Here is a 27,793-nt window from a genome sequence, read left to right as displayed (position 1 = left end):
TGTGTGTGTTTGCCCTCCGGATTTTGCACCATTAACAATATGGTTCGCTTGGCGCGGCACACGCTCAGCCTTATTGAGGAAATGAGGCACAAATGTCATGTACACTTGCAGCCACACCCCCAAACACACACGCACACACACACACACACACATATAGCAGTGGGTAGCGTAGAGGGTTGGGTTTAATGCAGCGCCATTGATTTGCTTATAAATTAACCCATTGACAAATGAAAATATTGTCTGTTAATTGATCAATGTGTATGCACAGAGAGTGCAGCAGCAGTTGTTGTTGCCCTTTTGGGGAGGCCACACTGTACGTGTGTGTGTGTGCACTGCAGCTAAAATTTAATTAGATGCGCTATTTGTATTTGTATGCGCCAAATGCGTTTTGGTCATTGTGGGCGCTGCAGTCAGCTAGCTAAATGGAGGGTGTGGTCATTCTCTATCTGCATTGCGTGTGAAGCACACACACACACGCACAGTCGCGTACACAACATCGTATCTCATGTCGTACGTGCAAAATTTATTGTTATTGAAATACAATTGCAAAATTAACTGTCAAAGTGTGCGACCCATCGTCAATTTAGTTCAGCGCCATATGTTTCACTCTATATACAGTGTGTTGTGTGTGTGTGTGTGTTGGTAGCAGCACATGTGCTCCTAATTAGTTGACCTGAGCTGTGGCTGGTCCTTAAACAATATTCTATATTCGACATTATTTAAGTCGCCGAAAGAGTCCTCGCAGCCGCAGTGACCAAGAGTCACAGCAAGCAGCAAAGCACACGGCCTCTCGGAAATGGCACTCCCCTCAACCCCGGCACACCGGCTGGGCCCCTCAGCCCCCTTCAGCTACCCCTTGGCGACCTAACTAACCCTTTATTTGCACCGCTAAACGAGCTTTGCATATTTACTGTACTCGCAACAGACATTTTACGATATATTGAGAATTATTTGCAATATATTTGGTAAACGTGGACGGCAGTCAGTGCGGGGGCAACAACAGCAGCAGCAGCAGCAGCAGGAGCAGCAGCAGCAGGAGTAGCAGCAGCAGGAGCAGCAGGAGCAGCAGCAACAAGGACGACAAATGTTCCAACGACAGCAACAACAACAACAACAAGTGCAGCTCGGTGCAAATGCAAGCAGAAAGCTTCTAATTCCAGCACTGAAACCATAAGTCTTTGCCGCATTGTACACACGCACACACACACATAGACATATATATGTATATGTATATTGGCGAGCACATATGTATCTATGTGCGCAGTCCATCTTTGTGTTGCTCTGAGAGCCCAGTAGGAATTTTGCACATGAAAATTCACTTATTAAGTGAGCATGTTTATAACCGAAAGTAGATATCAAAATTTATACAATAATTAGATGATATTAAACAGGTATTTAAATGAGAGAAAATAGCAACTAAAAGAGAGAGATATCTAGCTATAAATAGAGCTGAAATCCGATACGCATTGAGCTCTATCAGTAAATAAACAAACTGAGCCACATTCATTTCATAATCAAAACAAAACTAAATAAATTTTAAGTTTTCTCTTACATTTCCCATTTCTTATAAATATGACAGACTCTAAAGCAAGCTTAAGGTAAAAAAAATATATATATACCTCTGTCAACAATATCTCTTTAAAAAATATATATATAAAAGGCTGCCAGGTGGGTCAGTTGAATATGCATCGCCTTATATACAAAATCGAGTTGATTCCAGTAATTTGCATAGAATATTATTCTCATTCCTCTGCCCGGCTGCTCTTTCGACTGGGCTGTCTGAACTAAAGTCGAGCAACTTTGGGAAGAGCTGCCGCTTAATAAGTTAAGTGTCGATACACAAGTTTTGCATACACATAAATAGAAAATACTTATTTTTCTGTTTCCCAAAGATTTTGTTTAATTTACGTAAATTTGCATAAGAAACAATTGCGAGTCCGGGGCCTGCACTCTGCAGTCTCTAAATTTGTGCGACAATTGAGCCGAAGTTCAGCTGTGAAGCAAACGAAAAAATAGAAAATAGAAAAATAAAAAAATAGTCAGAGAGTTTATTGCCTTTGGCCTGGGCTGTTGCCGGGGCTAAATTTGAATGCAGCTCAAATTGAAAGCTAGCAAAGGCAACAGCACACAGTCACAGTCACACACAATATAGCAACTCTTTAGCCCCCGGCGGGCGTCCCCTCTTCGCACAACTCGATATTTATGCCTTTTCGAATGCAGCTCAGCTTTAATTTAAATGGATTTCTCTGCCGGCTACCATGGCAGACATATGGCAGCATTCCCAATGGCCAATGGGTGACTGGGTGGGCGCTCACGACTCCCGACACCCGATTTCCGAATGCCAACTTACGACTGGAGACTGTGGACTGGCGACTGCCTCCTGGCAACTGCTGAGGATTGATTGTGCTTGTTGATATTTTGTCAAATAACGCAAATAAATACACAATTACACACTCAAGTGAGTCCAAGGGTGGGCCGCAGCGAGTCCAATTTGTGGGGTTCAACTGGGCAGGTCTCTCTCGTATGCACACGCACACACACACAGACACACTGTGTGATCCTGTTGCTGTCTGGACGCACCGGCTGGCCGCTTGCTGTTATCCTTGTTTAAAGGATTTTCATTTGTTTAAATGTGCTTTATCGAAAATGGCCAAATGGCCAAATGGTCGCTGACCATGGCTGCTGCCGCCACGTAAAATTCATACCAGCTGCACACTGGTACAAAATATGAGAAATGTGCTGGAAATTGAGTTCATTATGGAAAGAAATTAAAGTTGCCTGGAGTTAGCTAAGGAGTTAATGGTATCTCAATGAAATCAAGTTAAAGCATAAAAAAAATTGAGTGCAAAATTAAATTAAAGGTAAATGCAATTAATTATATAAATATGAATTGAAATTAAACATGTAAAATCTTTATAAATATTCGTGTGATATTTTAAGGCAGATATATATCATACACATATATATATATATATATTTCAAAATGTAATTTAAGCTAAAGCAAAATATATATTAAATAATATAAAAAATGTCTGGTTAAGAATATGTTATTAATAATAAGACCTTCAATAGGAAACTAAAATCATTCTTTACAAATTTTACAAAATTCATAAAACTGATAATATAAAAAAGAAAATAAAATGACTTGAAATATTTGTGAAACATAAAATTCCATTTCTTATTAATATATATATTTTGTTTTTGTTTGTTTTTTTTTTTTTTAATACTTCTAAACAATTATATAATACTTAATAATAATAACTTTGGCTCCATTAAGAGTTATTTAAGCCCTGGCTAATGAGCACCGTTTTTGCTGCCTTTATCGCCACTTGTTGCCCACTGTGCGGCGACATTTGACTTTGTCATTGTAGTCGCTGTTGTTGCTGTTGTTGCCGTTGTTGCTGTTGTTGTCGTTTTTTGCCACACGCCCGTAAATTCCAATGTAAAATGTTGCATTTATCTTGTAAAAATAATAAATCCAGCAAAGGGACTTTACTCTCTCACGCTTGGCAGCACAGGGGACGGTGCTCAGGGGCGAGCAAGGCGGCGGTAAGGGCCAGCATTGTTAGCTAATAGCCAATGGCCGATGGATGGAGCTGTGTAGATTTAGCTAATGATATAAACAGTCGAATAGACATTTAACCCTTGGCCGGGCGGGGTGGAGGTTGTGGCTAAGAGGGAGACAACAACAAAAAAAATTTGCAAAAAAACAACAACAGCAGCTGCCATTAATTTAATTTATTTATTGGCTGCTGTTTCATTGGCGCAAATCCCGAATACAGTGCGATAAATTTAGTCAAATGTGAAAATTGTGTGTGCAGTGCAGTTTACACACACACGCACACACACATGTTTGTCAAGCGAGGATTTTCATTATAAAATATCGCCTGGTATGCGGCTCGAATATGGAAATGCAGTTGAGCCAAACAAACTGGCAAAAGAGTTTGCAATTTATTTCAGAATAAAAGTATCTCTGCTCTGACAAATAGTGTGAGATATGTTTTTGCGCAATGCGGCTAACACAGCCGCCAAATGCCAGAGACTCACTCCATACCCCACTGCCCCGACCCAGTCACGCCCACTGGCCCCACCCTGCCGCAACGCCAGCCCACCCATTCAGCTGGAAATGCGACATGTGACGCGGCGTCGCTGATTTATTTGCATACAAAAGCGCAGACGTGCATAAAAACTACACAAATTCAACAAGAATAATAAAAAATATATATAAACAAACAAGCAGCAACAACAACTGCGTAACGCCCCTTTTTGACGCCAGCGCGGAAACTGGGCTAGTTGACTGCGCTGCCAAATGGCAAATGGCAGAAGGTGGGCGCCCAGGATGCGACCTATGAGAGTTCATAAAAAATGCATTACAAATCAGAAATCAAAATGTATTTGCCTACGGAGTAATAAGTGAGCGGAGCATAAAGTGGATGAAATGAAATATGTTGCGTGAAATGGAATTATATGTACTTGACCAAGAAAACAAAGCTCATTAGCTAAAAATAAAATATATGTAAAACAGAAAAACATATATAATACGCTTGACAAGTTCACTGAAATTTATAAATATTTAAATAAAAAATTATTAAAATAAATTTTAATTACTCTTGACTAAATAAGTTGTAGAGTTTTGCTGGAACTATGATTGAAATATTAAATTATATTTAATGAATATACAATTATATAGTTCACAGAAGAGCTTGAAGTCATAACATAATAAATATAAAATGAATAAATTCATTAAAAATCTGTAAATAGATCATTAAATTACCAATTCAAAATGTGCTTGGAAAAAAGAATGCATTTATTAAAAATATATCATGTAATTAATATAAATAAATACAAAATTGCAGTAGATAAAAACGGTGTACTCTGATTTAAGTCAGACTGAGTTTGAAAAACCCGTTTAAAATAAATTATACATTTCATACAATATTATATAAAAATAAAAATTAAAATGTGCTTAGAAAATATTTTTAAAATATAAATATATATAGTTTATAGTTGAATTGAAAAAGAATTTGCTAAACATCATTAGAAATACAATGAAGAATATTATACATTATTTTACAATAACACAAAAAAAAAAAATATCATGAATTTATATATATAAAAAATTTAATGAAATTTATTATATATATTCTTTAAAATGGACCTAACATTTTTTTGAGTTTATATAATCAATATAAGGAATTTATATTATACAAATATTCATAACATAAGGAGCAACAACAACTACGTTGCTTCTATTGTTACGTAGGGCGTCTACCAACCCTGAGAAATACGTTTATTAAGTCTTCAGCTTCTCCATCCCGTCGGCAATTCATCATTTGGCGCCATTTTGAGCGTCAAGTTGCATTTAGTTGTTATTTATGCAAATTTTGCATGTTTCAACTTTTCGCCAAGTGCGTCGAGTCGTTTTCGATTATTTAAAACTTTGCCAGAAATTTAGTAGTCGAAGCGCTCAGGGGAGCGGGAAAGGGAGAGGGAAATGGAGAGGGCGTCCTTTTAATGCGCGCACCTGACGCGCTTCAATGTCTTACTGCCAGCAGCTCCTTGGCACATAACGGCGACTAGCACCTGGATTACCTTCGGGACGGGGCTGGGCGAGATGGCTCCGAGTCTTTGCTGGCTGCGTGCTGTGTGCATAATTTTGTGCGCTGCTGTTAGAACAAATAAATTGTAGACGGCTAAAGTTATTAGATTAGCATTAGGGACGAAGCGCCGTGCGCCTCACCTTACCTCACCTTGCCTAGCCTTGCCTTGCCTGCACCTTGCTGGCTGCTCGCTAAGCTTAAAATTATGATTTTGCCCGGGTTATTTACATGCATATAGACCAAATATGGAATGCCGCGAAGCTGGCCGAAATTTATGAAATACCTGCCGCGCACTTCTGGCAGTCATGTGCTTTTTATAGTGCGCCACGCCCATCGTTTCACCCATATTTAGCCGAAAATGTGCGGAAATTAATAGCCAAACAGGTGGATATACATCAATTGAGTTTAGCCGTTTGACTGTGGAAAGGCGGCTGAAAGGACATTACTTTTTTATTTTCTTAAACAATTGTGGAAATTTTCAAACCATAAAGAACCAAAAATAAAATTTGTTTAAAATATGTATATCGCTTACATCCCTTTTACACATTTTAAATTCTAAATTAATCATGATTTTTCATTTTTAAATTTGTTCTGATTTAAAATTTTGAGAATTTTCTTTTAAATTAATTATATGAATTATTATTTTCAGACAATATTTAATACATCATTTCAATTAAAAATTGTATCACAATTTATTTTTATACCCTATACCCAACAACAAAATGTTTTATTATTATTTTAATCAGATGATTTTTTATTATTTTCAGACATCACTTCATTAATATTATTTTTCTAGGCATATTTTATTTTACAATTGAATATTTAATCTCTATTTATTTTTATACCTTATACCAATATATTTATTTCTTTGGCCATTTATGTTTAAATATTTAATGCACAATTTATTTTATTTTATTTTTTTTTTTTTGTATAATGAAATTTTATTAATTTATCGCTCAAATATATATACAATTCATTATTATTTCTTTTTTTTTACTGATTAATTATGTGTATTATTTACTAATAACTAATATTTCTAACAATTATCATTTGCTTTCTATTAATTTGAGTACTAACACCTAAAGCGAACCGTTAGGCACTTGGCCCTATTAAACTCTCCCAACTAACCAAATACTTTTCTATTCCTTTTCAGGTAAGAGATACTCAGAATCTCTTGCGGGCTCTCTTCTACCAGACTGGCTAGGTAAGTGCAATGTTATTTTGATTCATTTATTTAGCTTATAGTTTACGAATATATTTTTGGACATTTTTGTTTTTTTTATATGTTACGAATATATTTTAAATATTTTTCATATACATTTGTATTTCACGAATTTTTTTATAAGTTGCAACGCTCAGAAATTTTTTGAATTTTTTTTGCGAGTGTCTCACCTGTACCCTCAAAAAAATCCCCAAAAATCCAATGAAAAATTGAAATGAAATTTTTGTATAGAAATTCCCACAAAAATATGAGACAATTGAATACCCTTTGTCCAATCCGTCCAACATGATCCGAAATACTCTTCTACTGAAGATCCTATAAAACTGCTTCTTCGACATGTTTTTGGTTTTTAATTTCTTGAATTTTGTTATTGTTCATGTTGTTGTTGTTGTTGTTGCGCATATTGCATCCTCTTCAGTTGGTGTGTCCAGTGTGTCAGTCAAAGGAGGTCCCCGGCAGAGCGAGAGAGGTAAACCCTAAAATATACTCAAAATACCAATAAATCGTAAATGTTGTGTGCATTTGCCAAAACTATCAACAAACACATATATTTCAATATATACTGTATATACTGTATATAAACCATAGCATGTGCATGCCCCAACTAGAGCGAGCGAGAGAGAGAGAGAGGGAGAGGAAGAGTGAGAGAGAAAGCAGATTGAATGTAAAGGTGTTTTACGATATGAGCTCAACAATATATAATATGTGAAATTATCAGCTCATAAAACTTGCCAAATAATTGGCAATTATTCAGTTTGTCAACCTGCACAGAGTCACACACACAAACACACACACACACAGATGCTTGCTCTTTAGTTTTCCTTTGCTGCACAATTAAAGCCGCCCCATAGACTGGGCGAATTTTCTCATTTCTTGATTTGATTTTCCTTTCATTTTTTTCGTTTGTGTGTGAAAAAAAGTATCACTTGGCACGCAAAGAAAAACGAGTGAGAAAATTGCAGGCATAACACAGAGAAAGAGAGAGAGAGAGAAAGGGGGTGAGAGAGAGAGAGCACACAATTTACAAAGCGTATCATTTTGTTAGCAATTTTTCAGCATGCTGCACTTTATCGTAAACCGCTTTGAGGCACGCAGCCAGGCTGCAACGAGCCACCCAAACGACCCACCACACACACACAGACACAGTTGTATATCGTTTAAGCCAGGCCGTCGCCAATTAAACACAATTGAGTTAACAACTCTCAACAGAAACGATGCCAATTGTTAATTGTTGTTAATTTTGTGTGTGTTTTTAGTTGTGTTAACCAGGCCTCAAGTGTTTTTGGCTGTCAGCGACAGAGCCTGGCCAGGCCGGGAATATGCAACCTTTGCAGTTTTCCGACTGGCCAAATGTTGTTTGGTTTATTGGCAATTTATACAGGCGCATAAATTACCAACACACTCACACACACACACACAAACAGAGAGAAAAAACATAAACAAACATTGCTCACTAAATGCCACTTGCCAATCGTAATCAATGCTCATGTGTGTGTGTGTGTGTGTGTTTGTGCCTGTCTATAAAAAAGGGACCCAAAAGACTGTCGCAGACAAGTCAGCAAGTCAGCATCCGCATCCGTATCCGCATCCGCATTCGCATCTTTAGATGTATCTGCACCCCCTCACAGACGAAATGCTGCGCATAAATATTTATCAGAATTGTTGAAATCTTCAAATGCAGAAACGTAAAATCCATTAGAAAATTAATAAACGGCCCATAGTAGCATACTTACAGCCATATATACACACACCCATACACACACATACATACATAGATATAAATTTATATGTATATAAATGTGGTTTGGCTCACCCCAGACGGCAAAAAAACAAGTCGTGGAACCTTAGCTGAGGGTTGAGCTGGGGCTTAAATTGATTAAAATGATTTCTGTGTCTGGCTAATGTTTCGATTGACTGATCTAAGGGATATGAAGAAGAAACTCCTGATAATATTAAAAAATTTGTATATATACTTAAATCTTTATGCATGCAGATCTCTATTTATATGGGCATAATATCTTGTATATATTTAAAAAATTCCAAAATAATGTATATAAATAAGTGTCGTTTTTTCTTAAGCACATTAAATATCGAAACTATATATATACATACCTACATAATATATCAAAATATCTATATATAATATTCACAATAAGATATTCAAACATATATTTATTGAAATTAAATATTTTTAAATATCAATGTAATATCAATATTCATCAATATAAGATTAATAATATTTATCTCAATGTAATTTCTAGCGGGTAGAAATTATAATGCACTTATAAGTATCTGTACTTAGTCCCGATATTATATATAATTACTCGACTGGCTCGCGCTTGTTTACTGTTCCATTGAACATCGAGACATATAATCAGCTGACCGATCTATTTTTAGAGTGCTCTCGAAACTTATCCAGACTCAACAATATTTGGTATATTATCACGTGCTCGAGTCTGTGGTCTCGTGGCCATATGTCGGCCACTCGCAGCTCGCATACACAGTTATACAAAAGCAGCTATTTATAGCGGAGCTGGAGGAGCAAATGTCTTCTATCGATGGGTCGATGGCTGCCCGAGGGGCTCCAACTGGTACGCAATTCACAATAGGAGCATAATAATGTGCAATAAACTATCTCAATTTGTTGAATTGTTGATAAACTTTGGCGCCACTTTGCGGAAAAACATGAAACGAAGCAATTGGACTCGCACATCCCCCCCAGTCCCCTCCCTTTGCCTAGTCCCACTGCAAGATCCGTCCCGTTCCATGGCTTTGAAGTGGGCAAAGAGCTGAGCGTGTGCCAAATATTTCGTTTTCTCTTTTTCTTGATATTTTTCTTATAGGTAATCTTAGTTTGTGAAACGAGTAGGGCATATTAGCATTTTATGGCCTTTCTGATTATGTCACGATTAGTTAGACAGTGTTGTATATAATACATATTGAGAAACGAATCATATAGTGGGAATACAGTTTTTGAGCTATAAAATAATGGTTTCAAAAGCCGATATTGAATAAAAAACGAATAGGAAATATTTATTTTTTGGGTTTTACAGTATAGATATATAAGAATATAATGTAGTGAATGAGGCAAGATTTACTTTTGGACTTTGACAGAGTATTAGACAGTCAGTATTGCTCAACTGCAAAGTTTTTTGTATTTCCTTAGTTCGATTCGAACTTCTAACATTCTAAAGTTCCATTAGAATGGAACAAACAATTTCCGGTATACTGTAAAGTTTTATCTGTGGGCTAACTATTAACAAAATTATCAGTTCGTCTGACATTTGACATTTTCAGGTAGAGCAGCGACTGGCTGCACTTCCTTGTTAATTATCTACAACTGTGTAAGTGTGAGGGTGTGTGTGTAGCTGTATCTCTAACTAACACACATGCGGCTGGCGCCATGGTCCGTGTACATTTAATTGCCCCTCGGAGAAGCTTTTGCAAATTAGTTAATTGGCGGCCAGTTTATGGCGGCTGCAGTAAGTGGAAACTACTTGGCGTGGAAGACAATCTAAACGAGTTCACTTGAGCAGTATATATGGTGCACTGTATACGTATAATGACTGAGCTGAGTGAGTGTATGAAATGCGCTGGGATTATCTTAAATATCAATATTAATGGATGGATCTCATTTGAGCTGCAGATAATCGAATGAGAAATAGCTAATTCATATAAAAGGAGTAAAATATTATTTTCGTGTTACTAAATAGGACAATAATAAAGAAAATTGGCAAAGAATTCTATGAAAGTAAAAATTCTTAGACAACAAATAATTTAATTAAAAAAATTAAAAAAGTAAATGAAATAATAAATGAAATAATAAAGTATGTATTTTATATACATATATTTATATACTTGATTCTTATTGTATGGTTACCTCTAATTGAAATTTATAAACAGTTTCTTTGGAAGCATTTTATACATTTGCATTTGCATATTTAATTCACATTTTGCAATAATTTTCAAAGTTAATCCTTTGGCAAAAGTATATAAATTTTATACTTTATACTTGGCATATTTGTTTAATTGTAATATATTTAGAAACAAATGATACCAAATATTTATATACAATGATAGATCAATAAAAAACAGTTTCGACTCAGAAAGAACTTTGCAAATAGTTATAATACATTGAAGTATATAATAAACCCATTCTTATAAGACTCTCTAACACTCAATCGTGTGAGAAGCCAAGCAGCTATCAAAGTCAAGAAAGGAAATCAGAGCTAACTGCAAATCAAACAAAATTCATTGCCGAAGGTCGAAAATTGTGAACTTATGAAATGATTATGATTTAGTTTATTTTCATTGTGAATTTATTATACGTTTCATATCACTTTTGGCCAGTTCGAGTCAACTGATGAGCGCATTCGGCATTCGCTGCGATAGCAACAATATTTTGCATTTTTAATTCGCCAGCGACTTGGACTTGTTATTGAACCTTTTGCAGTTTGACAAACGGCGCAGAGTTTGAATCTCATATGCGTGAGTATAAACAAGTCGCCATTTAGCATTAACAAACGAGATGCCATCAAATTATGCAAAAAATGCCAAAAGAAGACGATGAAGAAGAAGCAGATAAATGTTATCTAATACAAATATAATAATAATAACGGCAATGCATGGCTAGGTATCTCTGCTCTCTACCTGGGCGACGCTTTGAAGAAGTCGCTGTTAACGACGTCCTTTTATTGATTTTCGTACGCCATTAAATTTCGCACAGTTACCCATATTTTCCGCCATTTGCCAACCCCTGTTTGTAGCGCCTGCCACGCCTCCCCCCCATTTGTGGGGCAATGTGGCAGATATTTCTTTTCTTCTTTTTGCCAGCTCAGCAGATGAATGCGTGCGTAATTTTCGGTTTGATTTATGCCCGCTGACCCCCGCCCCAGGCCCCAGGCCGCAGGCCGCAGGCCGCTGGATCCAGGACCCAAAAAACACATTCGCCCGCACACATGGCCAGCCACACAGACCCCACCCAAGCTCCAGTCTCTCTGTTAATTTTGGCAACCTCAGATTTGTTACGGGAGCTGCAGGCTCTTCTTCATTCACTCACTCTCTCTCTCTCTCTCTCTCTCTCACGGTGTCCTGCTGGTCCTGGTTTTATCGCCAGAAATGCTAAACGCAGGCAATACATTTTAGCCAGCCTTTGGCTGTCTCGGGGCGGGCTTTATTACATTAGGCGTTCGTAAAATAAAAATTGTGCCACTTTCTCAAAAACACGCACAACAATACGCACACACACACATACGCACGCATAGCCTGTCAGTGTGTGTGTGTGTGTGGAAATCAACCTGCTGCGGCAAACTGCCGAAAAAAAGGGCAGGCCAAGCAGAAAAATAGCGCCTCAGGCTGTTCGTGGATGCCAGGGCGTGCGGGGGGCGTGGCAGCTTTGCCAGGACACCCAAAATGCGTTGAGCTTTATTTGTGCGCGTCCTCGCTTTGGCCACATTTGCTTACATAATCAGTCATGTTATCCTTGTTTCGCTTATTCTCTCAGACAAACACACCTACGCACACACACACTCACACACACGTACACACATAGACGTTACACGCATAGAGCGTGCATATAAAAATTATTTATTTATGTCGCTAGCTTTACTTGGATATCTCTTTTTTATATATTTTGATTACGTGTGGACCGCGTGCAGAGTTCGCTTTTTGTTGTCTCTCTCTCTGTGTGCATGTGTGTGTGTGCGTGAATGTGTGTGCATTTGGCTTAAGAATCGGTCAACGTAGAATAATATTTTTTGCTATGCTGTGAAATATAAAGCAATTTAAGATATATGAATGTGTTTACACAGATGTAAAAGATATCCCGGAGTTATGTTATCCAAAGTAGGCAAGTTAATAAAGTAGACTGAAATAAGTATATACTATATAAGTATAGAACTATATATACTATATACATGTCCAAAATCTAAAATATTCTTTGATCATATCTATATATATAAATCTTTTTCCAATACCCAACATCAAATAATATGAATATTATATACAAATATTCAACTTAATAAAAAAGCGGAGCAGATCAGATATTTATTTATTTTAATAATTCAGAATATGTCTTCATCTGTCTTGTATTATGTTATATATTTTAGTATACTTTTTAAATATTTTTAAACATATCCTAATAGACATAGATGAGATGAGAACCTTCACTTTTATTCATATATCTCTACAAAAATCTATTTTAATATATAGAGTTAATTAAATATATCTTTAATAATAATGATATTTTATATATATACATACATATATACTATATTAGTGAAATTATTTAGATTCTGAATATATCTCTATATATATATACAAATAGATTTAATACAAAAGGTTTATTACTCTCTTGAATTAATATATGCCTGTATATCCACAATAACTTCACTGAAAATCCCAATAGATCAATAGGATAACAACCCTTTAATGTTTACCTACATATGCTTAAGGGTTGTTTTACCAATGAAATAAGTAAACACGAATATCTTGGTGCTATCTCTGTCCAACTATTTATTTATACCAACTAGCTTAAATATTTGGAGTCTTCTATATATAATTATATAAATTAGAAATACCAAATCCATTTAGGCGACCCTCTTGTCAGCTTCCAATTCCAATTTCCACTTAGTTTCTCATATTTGTCCTTAATGTTCTCCTCGCTCTCAAAGCTCTTTCGTTCTTATTTTATTTTTTTACTTTTTCCCCCTCGACAACATTGTGTAGCTTTCCGCACTGAATTCCGAATTCCTTTGCCATTGATAAATGGCATTTGGAGCTCCGTTTGTTGTTGTTTGTGTTCTTCGTCTTCTTTCGACTTTGCGCCTTCTTTTGCCTCTCCTTCTTCGTCGCGCTGTTTGCTTTGCGCTTTTCGTACGGCGCTTTAGCGGTTTGTCCTTTGGCCAAGCAAAGTTTTGTTTGTTTCAGTTCCACTTGCCTTGCTGCTCCTTTTGTGCCTCTATCTCTCTTTCTCTCTCACTCATTCATACGCTCACTCGCGCTCTCTTTCTCATTTAGCTTTTTTATTTCTCCTTTTTTCTGCTTGCTCAACGGAATCTGGGCTATTTATTCACCCAATTTCTTTTTTTTTTCCACATTTATCATTGTGCCTTCAGCTGCACACGCACACACAGATATACTCTCTCACTCACACACGTACGCACACTTTGGAACAGACAACAGTTACACCCACTAAGTTGTACACTTGCAGAAATTAATGTGCTGAATTTTTGCCTGACCTTAACAACATTATTCACAAGTTCCTTGATTTATTTATTTGTTATAATAATTTACATACATTTCACGATAAAGGTAAAATCAAATATGTCAAGCAATTTTATTTCATTTTCTGTGTAGATTAAGCTTAGCGGTCCGCTGAATTCCCTATGGGCTACAGTTCCGAATCGCTAGGGGAAAATAAAAAAGTTGCTGGCGTAAATCAACAGCGTTTATCAGCATTTTAATTGAAATGTGACAGGCGCTGACATTGGGGAGGTCAATACTTTGTCGTAAAATAGAAACTACATTTTATAAAAATTATACAAATACAAATGAATAATTGTAAAATATTGGATTTTGAAAATTCCGAATTTCGTCTTTACAGAAGTTACATAAATAATATAAATGACTGTGTTAATTACTCATTAAACAACACACTCACATCATCAAGAGCCAATCTTATTGAGCGTGATCTACAAGTGATCGCTCCGCACTTATTGGCAGTTCCGTTTTATTTTTTTCGACTCATTGTACATGCTGCACGTTTCGCACTCGCTTGCTGAACTCATAAACTTCTCAGTGCTTGTGCTTCCACGCACGCGAAGTCGCCCTCCCAGCCCGCACTCGTTTCCAGCTGACTAAAACCATTTTGCATTCACGCACATTCATGCGTTGTGCGTGTGTTGGTTTGCCAAAAATAACTTTTAAGGCTTGGCCGTCGCTCATTCAGCAACAACCGTAATTGAGAAGAGTTAGAGAGGCGAGCACAATAAATGAGTCAAGCTGGCCACGCAGAGCCATCTGTTGGGCATTAGCGGCAACTAAGAAGGGCTCAGCGAGCAAAGCTTTATCGAGCTTTATGCGGGATCAGATTTCGGATGCAGCTCGAATCGAATTGAACATAAATCGTGCAATCGAGCCATACATAGACACAACATCCTCTCACACACTCACACACACACACAATCGGAGTTTCTTTCATTAAAATGCATTGCAGCCGCTCAGCTGCGGGTGGAAAAACATTCGTTTTGATGAGGTGTTGACTGTAATTTAAATGACAGCGTTAGCAAAAATTAAAATAAAATTCATTAACTGAATTTTTAATGCATCGCAATGGCGCTATTATATAATTGTGTGCGGCATGCAAACTCCGACGGCCACTGCTAAGCAGGCCAGCGACTCACACAATTCCCAGTGGAATTGACCCATATAACAATCGAATGCGCTGCTATTCCAGCGACGCGTCGCTGCCGCTGTCGCTGCTGCTGCTGCTGCTGCCGCTTCTGGTGATAAAGCAAGGCAATAAATGAGTGCTTTATTGACCGGCAGCTTATGCAAAAAAAGCGCTCAAGCTCAAGGCGAGAAAACGCGCTCTCTTCAGCGTCTGGCCGCATGCTATGCGGAGTCTGAGCTCTTTCTGTTTTCGGCGCGCACACATAAATAAATCGATGAGCGCTCGAGCCGCGTCGCGTCGCAATGTGAGATTCAATGTTTTATTGATTTTGAGTGCGCTGTTGTTGCTAGCGAATTGTTTATGCGCTCATTAAGTGTCAAGTGCAGTAAGTTTAGCAAGTAATTGTTCAAAAGAGCGAAATCTATAAATAAACACCATCGAGAGACGAACGTTAATATATTTTCAAATCTCGCATCAAGCTCACTCTCCCATTCTCTCTCTCGCTCTGTCTCTCTCTCTGGCATTCGTTCGATATGCCTGTGTGAGTGTATGGAATTTATGGCGGCGCATAAGAAAGCGCGGCAAGTGCGATAAATTTTGCAGCCCTGCGGCCATAAAACATGCGACTTGCAGTTGAGTAATTTTTCGTTGCTGTTTATTTTGTGGCAACATTTACGGAACATGCGCAAAAAGCGAACCGAAGACGAAGAAGAAGCAGTAGCAGCAGCAGCAGCAACAGAAATAAATAGCGTCGCGTGTGTTGCAAATTAAATTTATTTATTGCATTTAAAATTGTATTTAAAATGCGAGCAACAGTGCTTTGTGTTATTGTAGCTGTTGTTGTCTTTTTGCCAGTTCTCACATAAATTTCCAGGCAAAAGACGTGCTTAATTCGCTTTATGCTCATTTGTCGCCTCGTCGCACAACCGAAAACCCAAATTGTTTATGTGCACAAAAATTGAGCGATTGTCGCTCGTAAATCGCGCTCGGTAAGAAATGTTATAAATATTAAATGAATTCCATATTGTTAATTAATAAACAAGCGCTCGTACAACTAACATTAACTACGTGTGAAGAGTGCCCAACGGTTTTTGTCACTCAGTTTCAGTTTCGACTCTGTGTGCGAGCAAGTGCTGGAATTGTATTTCCCCTTCACGCACACAGCCAAACACGCGCGAACACACACACACACACACAGGCAGTGCACACAATGTCTGCCTGATTTATTTGCCATAAGTCAAAGCAGGCGCGCGCACATGCTCGCCGCCTATACGCTCAGTCTGTGCGAGAGCGAGTGAGCGAGCGCATATGAAGAAAAGGCTGGGTTATTTGTCTTGCGGCAACGCTATTATTCATTTGGGCTGTTGTCTTGCGCTCGCTCGCTCTTTCACTCACTCACTCACGTTCATTCCTGGCCACTCATTCGCTCTCTCGGCTTCTGGTGCTTTGCGTGAGTGTGTGTGAGTATCTCTGTGCGTTACTTGTGTGTGTGTGTGCATGGCTGTGCGCTCGCACTCGCTCTTGCTCTCGCTCTCGCACGCTCGCTCTCTCTCTGGCTGATTTTAATGGCCGAAGTGAAGTGTTTATCGTTGGCACACAATATTCGCAAGTGGCATTTCTTATGCCGTCGGCCAAGCCCGCCCCCTTTTTCACTCAACTAACACACTCACACAAACACACTCATTTCTATACATAGGGACAGTGTCGCATTCTTTTGCTCTCTGGCTGTGTGCTTTGTTTTTGTTCGACTGTTTTCCTGTTGCTGCTGCTGTCTCTTATTATTGTTGTTGTTGCTGTTCTAGTTGCTTTTGCTGCACTTTTCCTCTTGGCTTTTCTTGGCAGCCGTTGAAAAACCGCGCCACAATTGGCAAAGCGTCTTGCTGCCTTCTTGCTTCTTTTTCTACTTCTTCTTCATCATCATCTTAGCACAAGACTTGGCAAAAAGAGTTGTTTTAAAAATTGTTTATGGCCACAACCGCTGGCGCTGTTCATTTTCCAGGCGGCAAGCAAAGGGAAAATTTCTGCCCCATCCTCGGCTGCAACATTCCACTGATTAATAGTTTTATTTATTTTTAGCGCTCATCTTCCAAGTTGCTTTTGTCGTTGTCTTTGCAGTTTCATCTCCTTCTCCTTCATCTTCTTATGTCTTTTTTTTCTACTCTTTCTGTTGTCGTCTCTTCTGAAATTTATGATTCTTTATTAAAATGTTATACGAGTTTGTTGTATGTTTTTCCCCCTCGCCATGTCCAGCTCGTTCGCTTTTTTTGTTTTTCTATATTCGTTTTATCAACTTTGCTTTTTTATCAAATTTTCTGTCATTTTTGCCTGATTTATTGCTCATATACATATATTTATTTCTATTTGATGTGCTCCAATGCAGTATATCGAATAGTTTGGTATGTAGTGGGCATAGATAGTATATATAGTTGGGGTGCTATAGAAAGTATTTAGCTACTTGATAAGTGATTAATCTTTGGCTGAAAGCTGAATCTGAGACAAAATTAATGACTGCGATTTATGTCTTAAAAATAAATTTGAATTATACAATTTGTTTCCTTTTTTTTTTTAGTGCAGTAGATATATAATTATGTACAATATATTAATAATTATATCGATATCTATAGATCTCTTAATATGAAACTATTCTTCAAGCTGTAAATACTTATTTTAAATGATAAATATATAATATATTTAAATTGAGAATGATTAAAAACGAATTACAAATATATATAAAGAAAAGGAATTTTATTTAAAAAAATACCTTTTATATATATAATGATAAATACAACATTCTTTTTGATCTGTATTTCGATCTTCCATTTAGAGAGCTCTTCTATTGAGAGCTGCCCAGAGTTTGTCTTAGATTTGGGAATAGTTTTAATTGGATTGCCGCTTCGATCGGTTACATTTGCAGCTGTGTGAGTGTGTCGCTCAACAGTTGACAATTCAGCCATCGACAATGTTCTCAATGTTCGTTTCTTTCAGCACTGTTTTTTGTTTTTGTTATCTGAACCACGACTTTTGGACTCTGTAACTGAAGCTGAGCTGAACTTTGGTGACCCCCGAAGTGCAACATGTGAACGTTGCTGGTTGTATCTTCTCTACCAAGTTGCTGTTGTTGTTGTTGTTGTTGCTGTTGCTGTTGGTCACATCGTGTCTGTGTCCTCTGGATTCGATCGAATCATGACAAGAATTTCGTGCCGAAAACTCCAAGCGAATGAGAAATGTTGTTCATGCCGCGTTATTTCTGTGCAAATGCTCGTAAATTGAAGGCGGCACGAACTGCTGCCAGACGTTGGAACATTCGATGTTAGACTTATCCTTGAGCGAGTCCCTTTCCCAGGTTTTTTATGCACTCGGCACACATTTTTTTAGCCAAAAAGTCGAAACACATGAGCCACAGCGCATTTTTATGATTGATAATTAACTTCTTAATGGCCAAACATAGTCAAGGTCCTGTCTCGTCCTTGGGCCTTGAGCCGTTTGTGCCTTTGTTTTTTAAGCATCTCGAGTCGAGTCATAAAAAATTGTAGTTCCAAGTGTCATAAACAAAACGCGCGAACCTCGAGCGACGGCAGCGCTGCTAATTTGCGCTTCCGTTGAAAATTCGCTCGCAGGATGCTGGCTGGACAGGACACACACACACACACACAGGCAGATTGTGCCGTGTTTTGGCATTGCCTTTTAGGTAGACAGGCCACGAATGCGCCTGGCATTTGTCAGTTTTTTATTAAGTGTCCAGCAACTGCCAACTGCCAGGAGCAAAAAAGAGAAAAGAAGAAAAAGAATAAAGCAGACAAATCGCAGGTAAATATCTCGAAATAGTTGGCTAAATTAGCTAAGGGCAAGTGAGGCGAAAATAGTAAGAGGATGGCGAAAGGTTGGTTTTATCGCCTAAAATCGTCCTAGAAAAATATTATTAGAAATCATTAAAACTACTTGTATTAAAATTTAATTTTAATTTTTTATTCTGTCTTAATACGAATCAGACGATATTTATTTCTAGTTTTTATAATTTAAATATACGCGAATGACAAGTTAAATATATTTTACTTTAAATTTAAATGATTTCTAATGGAGATCTAGTTAAAAAATGAGTAGAATTGAGCTGTAGTTGAATCATAATATATTGAATAATAATTGACGGATCAAAATCTAAGGTATAAGTCAATGAAGTGAAGAAAATATCGAGAATCTTGAGAAAAAGCAATAGAGTATGAAATTCGAATATTGCTTTTTTTTTACTAAAAAAAAAAAAACAAAAAACATTTTAAAATTTAATGTGAATATGAAACACAAAATATAACAAATAAATAAATATATATTTATAATATATGTATGTACATGTCTATGCATATATATGTAAATAGGAAATTCGAATTCATAATTAATAAATTCTAAGCTCAATTGTTGTTGTCAGGCGAAAAATAGATTATGTTTCGAATGCTAATGAGTAACCTAAGACCTGCTATAAGATGCTCCATAGAGCATCTGTTGTATTTTTTAGTCTCAAATGAGAATTAATTTTTAATGGCAATGCCAAAGCCGTGTCTAAGGTGACAGACAGTAAATATTATGAGGACTTTATTGTCTGTGCCAATAAATATAAAATATTAATGGTGCGACTAGCGCCAGGCTGAAAGCAATTAGAATTCAGTTTACTGTTTACTATCTGCCTTAATGTCAACCTTTAACATGCATTCTCCCAGCAGCTCTCCCTCTGTCTCTCACTGTTTCTCTCTGCTCTTGTCTACATAGAACTTGACAGTTTTTGCAAATTAACTGAGGCGCAATTCGAGTAAGAGAGCTTATCAGATTTCTAATTAATTTAATTTTGCGCCGTGTGCCTTTCCCGTTAACTGCCTGAGTCGACAGAAAAGTGAGCGGAGCCGAGAGTGGCGTCAGCGGGGTTAGAGGGGCTAGAGCGGGGAATAGGTGGGTCAGGCAGGTGGTGGTTGGGCGACTTCCTGGCTCTTGTCAAAGTCTGCTGATTAAATCAGTCATAGAAATGTCGACAGAGCCAGCAAAAAAGAAATAAAGAAAGAAAAAAGCAACAAAAACTAGAAAAAGGAAAGCAAAAAAAAACCTTTAGACCAAATCAAATATTTGCCTGGTCAGGACGGCCAAAACTTGAGAGTGTGTGTGTGTGTGTGTTGAGGGCAATGAAGAGTGCGGAGCAGGGCAGCATTTAACCGTTAGCTTTGTGGTCTTATTATGCAAAAAGTCGCAGTCGGAGAGTCGGACCACCACCAAGCGCAGGCCAAGCCAGCCAAGCAAAGAGCCACGACACAAAAACCAAACACGAAACGGCTAAAAAGGCCAAATGGCGGGACGAGGGGCCCATAGGGTGCAAGGCGGGCACAGGAAGGGAGCAGTACAGGGGGAGGGGGAGGTAGCGCTGTGTGCACATACATACAAGGAGAAAAAGTCATCATCAATTCAAACATATGCAGACCACTCCATGCTGCCTGCCCCACCGCCGCACCACCAGCTCGCTGCCTGCTTAGTTAGCCTCATTTAGAAAACGTTTGTTATGCAATGCCAACATTTGTATTCGAAAATGTTTTTTATTCAGTTGTTGACTGTTTTTTTTTTTCTCCACTGCTTCCACTGCCTTTTGTATTGTAAGTTTTTCGTTGACTGGCGCGGCCTAAATGGCCGCTGAGCCTCTTACCGAGCGCCTGTCCCTGTCCCCGTCCCCGTCCCCGTCCCCGTCTCCTTCCCTGCCTGTGCCGGCATGAGAACGTGGCGACATGGCTTTTGCGCCGACTTCAGCTGTTTTTCCAACGATCCGAGTCGAGTTTGAATTTTAAATGCAATCATTTCCTTTGCCGCAGTTGGCTGCCCTGCTGCTCTGGCTAAGGACACTTCGTGATTTTTGCTATGATTGTCTGGCCCCGGCCGTGCGCCCGCTGCCCGCCGTTGGCCCAAACTCGTTTTCTTAACTAACGAGCCGAAATTGTTTAAATATGCGCGAGATATAAAACATTTCGTGAGCTACGAGAGCGCACAGCGCACTGCGCAATGCTCAATTCAACTTCGACATCGACTTCGACTTCTACATTCGAATTTGTATTTGAATTTGAATTCGAATGCCCCTTTTTGGCCAACTGCACAACGGGACACCAAAGCCAAAGATGGCCAAGAGGGCCTCAGCTGCGAGCCGATGCCGATGCCAATGCTGATCGCAGCACGCCCGCAGAATTTCCACACAGAAAAACAACAAAATCTCTCATTTGATTTATGTTGAGTGGCTTGTTTTTTATTATTTTGGCGCAATTTATAAAGATGTCGACTGCAAGCTTAGCTTATACATATATAGATATATTTAAGGTATATTTTTGGGAAGTTTCACGTTTTACCTGAGCGTTCAGCAACTTAATAAGATAGCCCATAAAAAAACAAGAAAGAAAGCTCTAGTCGAGACTGCTCGACTACGAGATCCCCTGAACCCTACAAGCAACTGATATTTCAATAATAATTAGCAAACACACACGCACACACACACACACATACACATACAAACAAACACACGCATATACACATACTCACATATACAGGCGATTGCGCTTGGGTTGCGCTGCAGTGTTGGCAATATAATGAAAACTTATTTGTTGAATAATTTAATTTCTAGACGTACGATCGTAATGAAACTTTCAGAACGTAATCATAATGTTAAAATGTATGTGTATACCGAAGCACAAGTCTCTAGTATTTGATATACGACTTTTAAAAAGATGAGGGTGAGGGGGTGGATTTAGGGGTGGGGAGTAAATTTTAACAAAAACCGAAATTGTATAAAATTTATCTTAATATACATTTTAAATTTGGAGACTCTAGCTTGAAAGATGTAGAAGATATAATTTTTTAAGTGATCTTCGATAAGGTTTTTTATCGATAAAAAAATATCGGAATGAGTTATCGTTTTTTAGTGATAAACTCGATCTGCGCGTGATATGTACGGACATTTTAAAAAAAAGTTGAAGTCTCTAGCTTTTATATCTTCTGAGATCGACGCGTTCATACATACATACGGACGGACGGACGGACGGACGGACGGACGGACGGACAGACAGACGGACAGGGCCAAATCGACTCAGCTTGTCGCCCTGATCAAGAATATATATACTTTGTGGGGTCTGCCACGCCTCCTTCTGCCTGTTACATACTTTTAACAAAACCATTATACCCTGATTTCCCATTTTCAATGGGTTCAGGGTATAAAAAAATAAGAGAGAGAAACGACAAACATTTCGACGCTGTCAACCCAATTCAAATTGTGTACAAAATCGTGACGTGCATAATTAAAATATTTATAAAAAAAAATATATATATATATGTACACATTCCTATATACAAGTGTTGAAGGCAAAGGGGGCGGCACATCAAAACAACAAACGCCAATTGAGCTGTATTCAAGTTATTTTCGAAGGGCAGCCCGAAAAAAACAAAGAAGAAAAAAAAGAAAACGCATAAAAATGTATCTCGCAAATGTTTATAAATTAAGCTTATAACAAGTTAATAACAATCGTGATAAACAAATTTTTATTATCAATTCGAGCAGCGCCTTATGAATGTCGAAGAAAGTGTTTTTTATTCGCAATGCGCTTATCTTAATGCAGTGATTAAATTTAGCAAATGCTTCGATATAATCACGATAATTATTATGAACCTGTTTTTATATTATTTGTCATTATATTTAATCATTGAACCAGCTAATAAAAATGACTAGCCGAAGGCTGTAATTAGTGTTTGTTCAATAAGCTAATAATTAATCACAACTAAATGTATTATAAAAGCAAACTTGTTATTTAGACTATATATTGGATTTAGTCTAATTCAAGTGTACTTTGCTTTTGATTTGTTTATTTATGAAGTATTATATGTATATGTAAACCATAAATTCACATATGGTTTGGAATATGATATAAAGAGCAACTTGTAGGAGAATATGCATTCAATAGCTCATTATGTATTTCAAATAATATTTATATTTATATTATTCTCATATTATTGTGTTTTTATTTCTGTTTTGTGCAATCATCGTGAATTTTAATATATTTTAGTGCGAGGTTGTCTTTATTTATATGATTTGTATACAGATATATATATATAATGTCTTTATTTATATAATTTGTATACAGATATATATATATATATAATTTTTTTAAATTATTTAAATCGTTTATTATTTAGATATAAACTGCATAGAAATAAAACAAATTTTTGAATCTTAATAAACTCAGACAAAAGATGAGATACAAGTGTTTTATATATAAGCTATAGACAAGATTTTATACATAGATAAATTTTCAATTATTTGATATATTCATTTATTTTATATAGCTCCACGCGACATCTGCTCTTATAGAAATTTCGAAGAAAATCTTCGTAAATAATCGATTTAAGTAATCGACTTAATATGAGTTTTCTACGAATGTATAAAGAAAATCCTTGAAATATTTGTGTAGGTTTAAACGCTCTTTCTCCATAAACATTTTCGTCTTTACTTTTTAGTTGACATATTATTATTCACATATTTACATTCATTGTCTGTCCAATAAAAAAAAAGATGTTCCAAAAGAGACTTTAAAATTTGATTCAACAACATACATTAAACAACATAAACTCCAACTTGAGATGGTTATTCGAGCCATACAAATGGCGCCAGCTAGTAGCCAAGGCGTAGCTTGAGCCCAGTCATGGGAAGTGGTCAGGGCCAAGAGGGGCCCGGCCAAGATGCTGAGGCGCTGCCATTTTTGGTGCGATGCGAAAACTTTACAATGGCAATTAAAAGTAATTACCACAGCCATTAACGCAGCAGCGGCAGCAGCAGCAGCGGCAGCGACAACAAAAAGCCCAAAAAAGAGAAAAAAGGCCGACGCGATACCAAAAGCGGGCAAAGCCGGCTAAAAGGAAAAACGTCAACTAAAAAACTAAAATGCAAGAAAAGCAAACGGCAAAAAATGCACGTAATTTATTTGTCATCAATTGGCTGGCAATAAATCAGACAATCACAAAAATGCTGTCAGCATTAAGACATGTGAATACGAATACATTTGCAGCGGCAACAGTCGCTGTGTCGCAGCAACAGTTGCTGTTGCTTTTTTGTTGCTGCTGCTGCTGCTGCTTGTTGGCTGAGACAACAACGTCGAAGTCGCCAGCATTTCAAGATTTATGGGCGTGTAACCTGTTTCTTTAATTGCACATTTGCAGCCCCAAACGACAACGACAACAGCAGCAGCAGCAGCAGCAACAGCAGCAGCAAAAACGTGAAAAATGAATTAAATAAAAATGCACACAAAACAAACGAAACGATTAGAAATGAACTGAAAACAGTAGCAAAAACATGCGCAAAAAGTGGACTCGATTCTCTTGTTGCTGCTGTTGCTGTAGTTGCTGTTGTTGTTGTAGTTGCTGCTGCTGTCACCGCTTGGCTGCACTGCATCAAATTTGGCTGAATTGCAGAAAAAGGTTTACATACATGTATGCATACATATGTATATATGTATTTCTACATGTTTTTGTTGTAGATGTTGTTGCTGCTAAGTTGTCGCCATTTTGGATCTGTGTTGCAGCTACAGGCGGCATGCAACATCGTTAATTAGCCGCTGCCATATATGAGCAACTGCAGTCAATCATTAAAGCCAATTGCCAAGTTTTCCTTGGCTATTTATGGCCAAGTAGTTGAAGCTAAAATAATTGACGAAAAATACAAAAATTAACTCAACTAATGTATTTATTTAATAGTTGATTTAAAATTGAAAATATAGAATATTAAATCTGAAGAGATTGTGTTGGCTTGATAGAAAACTTTTATCTGATATACATATATGATATGAAATGATACATCATTTTGAGCACAAAACTGATTGACTTTGCTTTAAAAATATTGAACTAAGTTATAAAAATTTATATATAATAATTGAGTTATAATATATTGTTAAATATATTGTTAGCAATATTTTCTCCAAGCAAAAATATTTCAAACCAGGTTTATAAATTCAAAGGCATGAAATTCAATTAAATAATGAATCGAGCTTGTTATATTTACATATATATATTTTCATAAATATACATATATATTTTTATATTTATTCAGTGAGAAATAGGTATTTTATTTAAATTTCATTTTTTAGTCAGAAAATGCCACAGAAATAATATATTTAAATGATATATTAATATATGTATAGAAGTAGTAATCATATATTGCGATAGTCAGCTGTAAAAAATAAAAATTAGGCTCAGTCAAAACTTTTGATGCAGCTTTGCATTTGGGCCAAGTTGCATGTGGCACCTACTCCAAATAACCAATAACAATTTCAGTTGCATGTTTTTGTCGAATTAAAATTTGCAACGTGGCACGTTCGCAGTTAGCTGGCAAAGTTTGGCGCTGATCCTGCCTAAAGCAGAGGCCGCATGCAGCACAGCATCTCTGCGACTGGGATGGCGTCTGTATCTGCCCCTGCTGCTGCTGCTGCTGCTGCCGTGTCAAGGCTGTGGCAGACGCAAGCAACTGGAGTCCTATTGCCGCTTAGTTATTCATGTACATTTGTATCCTGCGCATAAAATGCGGCTGCGGCTGCTGTGCGGAAAGGCAGCAGACAAATAGTAATGAAAACTCTTCTCGCCAGCCAGCCATCCAGTCAGGACACTAGTTCTTCTGGCTCCATTGTGTGGCTGCCACAAGTGGCAGGAGTGGCAGGCAGAGGCAGGGGCAGGGGCAAGGCGCGTAGCGTGGCAGCAACATTTCGACATAATGTAAACTAATTAAAATTCAAAAGCCATAAACAGATTTTGCCAATAAAACTTTGCTAGCTAAATATTTTTTGCGCACACACACACACACAGAGAAGGAGATGGCAGGAGAGCGAGAGCGAGAGAGCTGGCTGTAGGGAAAACAAAGAAAACTTTGGCCAAGTGCGGAGATTTTTGTTTTTCTCTTCCTATTTTTTTTTTTTTTTCAAAGTTAAAGCCGTCTCTTAAAGCGTTTTCTCTGCGCTGTTGTTATTGTTATTGTGCATTGTTAGTGGAGGCTATGAAAACAGTTAGATATATATACATGCCCCCCGTTGCCGTCTCCTACAACAATATAAGATATGCATGTGTGCTTAAGATGTGCTCTCGAGACGAGGCGAGGCGAGGCGAGTCGAGTGCAGGAAGTGAAACGTAGGAAGTGTGGCCAACAACATTTTATACTCGAGCGCATAATATTCATATGCAGGCCATAAAAAACTTTGGCAGCTCAACGAGAGATCTCCATTTTGGACTGCTTCTTCTCCTGCCCACACCACCACCCAACCACCGCAATTGTGGCTGGCAAGTGGCTGTACAATGGGCCAGAGAGTGTTAATCTCTCAATTTATGAGGGAGCAGGACATTATTATAGATGCAAGGAATGTCAATCATGGCCACGTATTTCTTTGAGATGATTATTAAATTCATTTATGTCTGTACTGGAAAACTGATAAATATTTAAATTTCTATATTTAGTTTTGTATTTATAATGAATATTTCATTGTATATTACGAATTAGTTCCTTAAAGCAAAACCTTTATGTGCTTAGATTCCATTCTACATGAGATATAAATATATTTGGAATTCTGTAAAATAACAAATGAATTTAATAATTAATTCAATAATAAATTTTTGTATGCATACATTTTATTAGAATTTGTTATATATATATTTTTGGAAAATCAGGTAGACTGGAAAGAGATTCCATGTGAAAATATTCTTGAAGACTTGAAGTAGTCTAGCTGAGAACCTCAATTATAGTTATGAGAGATCATGAGTATTAGATGAAGAGAAGTACTTAAGTCTATTGAATTTGGAATTTTAAATATTTTAATAGAGATTATGAATTACTAAACACTGAATCTATTGAAAACTTTTCCATTGTGCGTTTTGCAACACTTGAATCTTGGACAGACATTTATGCAATATACGAGTTGGTTTGGTTTCGAGTTGAGCTGAGAGTCGGAGCTATAAATGTGTGTGTGTGTGTGTGTGGGTGTGTTTGTTGCTGAACAATTGAAGTTCGCCGGGGCAAATATAAAAAATGAGCGCCACAAAGAGGAGAGAGAGAGAGTGATAGCAAGAGTGAGTGTGAGTGAGAGGGTTGAGCTGCTGTTGCTGTTGTTGTTTCTGCTGCTGGTGCAACGCCTCTATTTGCTGGCAAAGTTGCAGTTAGCGGGTGAAGAGAGGGCGAGGGGAGGGGGAATGGGTGCTGGCGGCAGCTTAACTTAACTTTGCTTTTACTGCGATAAAATGAAAATTGCACACGCGCCATAAATAAGGATTCTCACAAGGATAATTTATAAAACTTTGCTCACAACGTTTTACTTATGAGCAGCAGGCGACGCCAGACGAACACACACACACACACACACACGGACACAGAGATATGTAAAGGGAGAGAGAGAGAGAGGTAGAGGGACGGAGACAGGTGCCCCCTGGCTGCCTGCTTCACCTGTGGGGCCTGTTACGTTTGCCCTTTGGGGCCCAACTCCTCCAACTCCTCCTGCCGTCGCTCGCTCTCGCTCTGCCCCATCGGACAGGTTAAGTTTGTAAATTCTG

The 27,793-nt window shown here is 37.6% G+C and overlaps 1 protein-coding gene across 5 annotated transcripts in view; it reads left to right on the top strand.

Moving 5' to 3' along the window:
• The window catches only part of Ubx (Ultrabithorax), a 98,939-nt gene that overhangs the window by 25,714 nt on the left and 45,432 nt on the right, over positions 1–27,793 (top strand). For 4 of the 5 annotated variants that reach the window (XM_018113554.3, XM_089257756.1, XM_018113555.3 and 1 more), the window contains one exon: positions 6,754–6,804. The exons of the other annotated variant lie outside the window; for it this stretch is intronic. In XM_018113554.3, coding sequence (XP_017969043.1) covers positions 6,754–6,804 — 51 coding nt within the window. The remainder of the gene's footprint in view (positions 1–6,753; positions 6,805–27,793) is intronic. 5 annotated transcript variants of the gene reach the window in all.

Source organism: Drosophila navojoa, chromosome 2 (genome assembly GCF_054131105.1).
Source record: "Drosophila navojoa isolate 15081-1374.11 chromosome 2, UAZ_NAV_1.0, whole genome shotgun sequence".
Lineage (NCBI taxonomy): Eukaryota > Metazoa > Arthropoda > Insecta > Diptera > Drosophilidae > Drosophila > Drosophila navojoa.
This window is presented reverse-complemented; position numbering and strand designations above follow the sequence as displayed.